Source organism: Limulus polyphemus, unplaced genomic scaffold (genome assembly GCF_000517525.1).
Source record: "Limulus polyphemus unplaced genomic scaffold, Limulus_polyphemus-2.1.2 Scaffold614, whole genome shotgun sequence".
NCBI lineage: Eukaryota > Metazoa > Arthropoda > Merostomata > Xiphosura > Limulidae > Limulus > Limulus polyphemus.
Genome location: NW_013666224.1, coordinates 118,717 through 122,868, shown reverse-complemented (window position 1 = coordinate 122,868; position 4,152 = coordinate 118,717). Strand labels below are relative to the sequence as shown.

At 30.6% G+C, this 4,152-nt stretch overlaps 1 protein-coding gene across 1 annotated transcript in view; it reads right to left on the bottom strand.

Moving 5' to 3' along the window:
• LOC106459477 (60S ribosomal protein L5-A-like) overlaps positions 1-4,152 on the bottom strand; it is a 17,764-nt gene that overhangs the window by 3,731 nt on the left and 9,881 nt on the right. The window contains exons 4-5 of the mRNA XM_013919099.2: positions 1,456-1,590; positions 1,070-1,272 (exon numbers count right to left, since the gene is read on the bottom strand). Of these exons, the coding sequence (XP_013774553.1) occupies positions 1,070-1,272; positions 1,456-1,590 (338 nt within the window). The remainder of the gene's footprint in view (positions 1-1,069; positions 1,273-1,455; positions 1,591-4,152) is intronic.

Sequence of the window (4,152 nt, the reverse complement as noted above, 5' to 3'; positions counted from 1 at the left end):
ACCTAAGAACACAGCATAATGACACATAGAAAGCAGACAATGTCCATTAAAAATTCAGCTGAGCTCATTGGTTGTTTCCTATGGGAATAAAGTTAGAACTGGATGCGAAACAGACAATTCTCTGTACAGAAAACAACTTTGGTTTTCTATTGGTTATATAGTATTAAATGTTACAGAGAACTACTGGAAAGTTGTGAAAGAGACGATTTGACAGATTGGTTTGGCAAAATGGATCCGATTTTCCAGTTTATGACTCTATAACCAAATAAGATCGAAAGCTATAAAAATTATGCTTTGCCTGAGTAATAACAGTATTATAATAAGTAATTTACATTAAATTCCATATTTCTTGGATGGGAGGTAAATAAATTAGAGAATAGGGAAGACCTAGAGAGCAAATGTCGCAACTCTCATACTAGGGGAAATTGAAGAATTATTTTAAATATTGCCTTATAAAATGAAGAACATAAAACTTTTGTATTATCAAAATTTGGATTATTGGATACATTTTGATACTAAGTTTATTCGTATACCCATGATAATAAAGCATTTTAGTTAAAATTTGAATGAAACTTAGTAAAACCTTGTACATGCACAGAGAAGAGTGACTGTATGGAAAGAGTTCATATTTGTCTTGTTTAGCCAAAAGTTAATGACAAGTGATGATATTCTTGGAAACCAGCCTAAATCAGAAAAATGGTCAGAAATAACAGATAAACTAAGTATACCACACGAATAACTGAAGAGTTAGAAAAAATATGTTGAAGAAGCATGCAAGTGATCCTAAAAAGGTGTCTTATCTCTTATTTATGGATTTTTTAGTTGCTATACATATTTCTCTCAAACACCAAATGTGTAATGAATTTTTTTCTAAACTACCAATTATTTTAACCAAAAGGTTATATTCAAAACAAAGATTTACAACCGATTAATGAAATACTGTTCATCTTTACAGTATTTGGTTTACTACTTTCTGACTTGCATTTGAGTAAAATTTATAGAACATTTACAATCAACACCCAACAGTTGGTTTATTATACAACTTAAACTCTGTGAAGGTATTCAATACCAGTGAGGTATGTCAATGCCTCCATCAACGGCTCCTTTCATTGCTCCAAACACACGAGCACCAGTGGAAGTACGAGCTAGACCAACATCGAGGTAAGCACGGAAAGCACCAGGTTGTCCATCAATATCTTCGACACTATATTCTTCTCCTGTTACTTCCTCACAGCCCTTGTAGATCTCATCCATTCCAAGCTTTTTAAGTAACTGTTTAATAAAATGAATTTTATCACCATCTAGTTTTGGCTTTAAAAAATAACATAATTTGATCTAGCATTTTTTAATTTTTTAAACAGTTTCAACATGTAAAATTACAAAATTTCATATGATCTGTATGACAGTTTGATCACATGATTATGAACTTTATACAAAAATAAAGAAGCTACTTACTCTCCTAGCTAGCAAAAGTCCAGTACAATACGATGCAGCATAATTGGTCAACCCGACCTTAATGCCGTATCGAGGGAGTTCGTGAGAGTATGCAGCACACACAATCACATCCCCCTCAATTCTGGCATACGCTATCTGTAGAACAAAAGACAGGTAATTAGAACCACTCGAATTTGCTAGAAAATCACAATAATAAATCAGATTTACTTGGTTTAAAACTAATACACTAACTTATTTTTTTTCATCTGTCTTAAATCACCATTAAAACTCAAGAGCTTCTAAAACCAAATACCTCATTAAAAGAAAGACCACAACATTCTTAAAAGATGTCAACTTCACTATTTTTAGCAGACTTACATTTTGTAAAGTCCTCTTACTATATTTTATGCATGTTTTGAGTGAATAAAATAATTGAATGGTGAAATAAAAAAAAATATTATGCCATTACTTGGCTCTGAAATAATTAACATTTTCTGTTGCATCAGGGTTATGAGCTAGAAATATATCACTTTCTGCACTCAAAATACACTTGTACGTTTGTCACCTAAGTCTATGAACATTTACATTTTTTAGGTTTGTAGCTCTATCACCTTTCTATTATACAAAAATAATTCAAACATATTTATCAATTTAGCAGGTGCGAAAATCCTAATTCTGACATTTTACTGCTCGAACTCTCACATATACTATCTAATCAAAAACACCTCAAGTGTAAAAAAAAAGATGAGGCCAAACTGGTAGCAATAATATGAATTTTACAGCAAATAGTCATTCATTAGTTATCCAGGCAACATTTTTTGTTCAACTTGGGGCATGATGGTGGGTAAAAAAAAAAAAATGTGGCTTAGCTAACTAATGAACAGATATTTGCTGTAAATTTCTTATCAACACTGTTAAGTGTAGCTACCAGTTTCCCTGCCAATATTCATTTCATTCCTTTTAGTGTGACTTTGATCACACCTTTTTGTCAATACACACCAACAAACCACAACAAGTAAGAAAGTGAAACTCTAGAGTAACCAACATTATCAGCTTTAGGATTGCAACCTTATTATTCAGAACAGACCCATACTTTACAGAACCAGCGAGATTCCTTAAAATATATGGCGGTAGTTTTTCTTCTCTAAAACAGTGTTAATAGTTTCCTTTATAGTAATGCCATGGAATTTGGATAAACAGTTTCTTGTCATCACCCCCATGCAATATGTACAGCCATATTATGCAACATTATTTATGTTAATATCATGTGATCCTAAGTGCTCTTTAATTTGGAGAATTTCATAATGATCCAGTAAAGCACATCCACTGAAAATATGTGATAGTTTGGATTATCGCAGTCCTAAACACAGAAGGTGGAAAATCACTAAATTATCACTCTTGTTCAATATCTAAAAACTTTATGAATAGCTATAAACTGAAATACTGTGGTGTAGCAAGTTCATGTTTCTTTAAAATTCTTCAATGTAAACAAGCAAATGTTTGTTGAATGTTGCAAATTATATTAAATAACCAAATATAAACAATCATATCTTAAAGATACAGTTGATTTATTAACTCTAAAAAAATGGGTATTTGGTACACCCGTTCTACAGTTTGTATTATTGCACTTTAAAAATAAAGTTCTCAATAGAATAGTTTGAAATATGAGATGAACTTTCTGCAGGTTATATTGCTTCCAAAAATAAAATGTTTCTTATATTTGTATGAATTCAAAACATTGAAAATGTTAATATAAATCTCAATTTATGAATTTTGTCTTCCCACATTCTTGTAAAACATATAACAAGTTTTTAACTCGCTTCATATTAACTTGAATGTCTTTTTTTTTATATTTACTTTGTCCATTCTAGAAGCTATTTAGGTTAACAAATCCTAACGTAAACACACATTAACAACCTTAGCCTTGTCAGAAAAAAGCCTATCCCATCTTGTTAAAAAACAACAACAAACAAACAACTTATACTCCAACATCATAATTCAAATGAAGTATAATATGATAAAGCAAACTTAAAAATAAATCAGGACTTTTAACTGTGGCAGAAAATATTAACAAATATCTTCTCTACTAGCAACATATAACCCAGCTAAGGTTTTATCACCTTGTTTTGATCTTTACCTGAATCTTCACTAAATTGGAAAATTATTTCATTTCATATCCTCCACGTACAAAATGTTAAGACTTAGCAACCTATATCAAGCTGAGTACAAAGGTCGTAACTAGATGAGATAATTGTTTGCTTTACTTCTTTATTTACTGTTCTGTTTTAAGAAAAATAAGTTTAAGAACTTATTTCTAAATAGCAATAATCTATATACATATATAATAATGGGAATGTGACTGTATTTTACAAAATATTAGTCTACTAAAACACAGCCAAGACAGGTCACTTTGTAAAGACCAAAGGTCAGTTTTATGTTATTGGATACAGTAACATAAGAGCATGTGTGCCACATCATTGTAACTTCTGTATTGTTAGCCAGACACGCTGAAAGGTCAATATAATAAAAATAATAAATATATGTATAATATTATGAGATTTAAGCTATTTAGTTTAAACATTTATATTTTTGTGTTATAATTTGTTGTCATTCTAGAACAAAAAAAGCACAATTTATATTTCCTAATTTTTTATGGTGGTTACAAGATCGGTCAAATCTACCGAACCCGTACAGAGATTCATTACTCAAAAAACACAT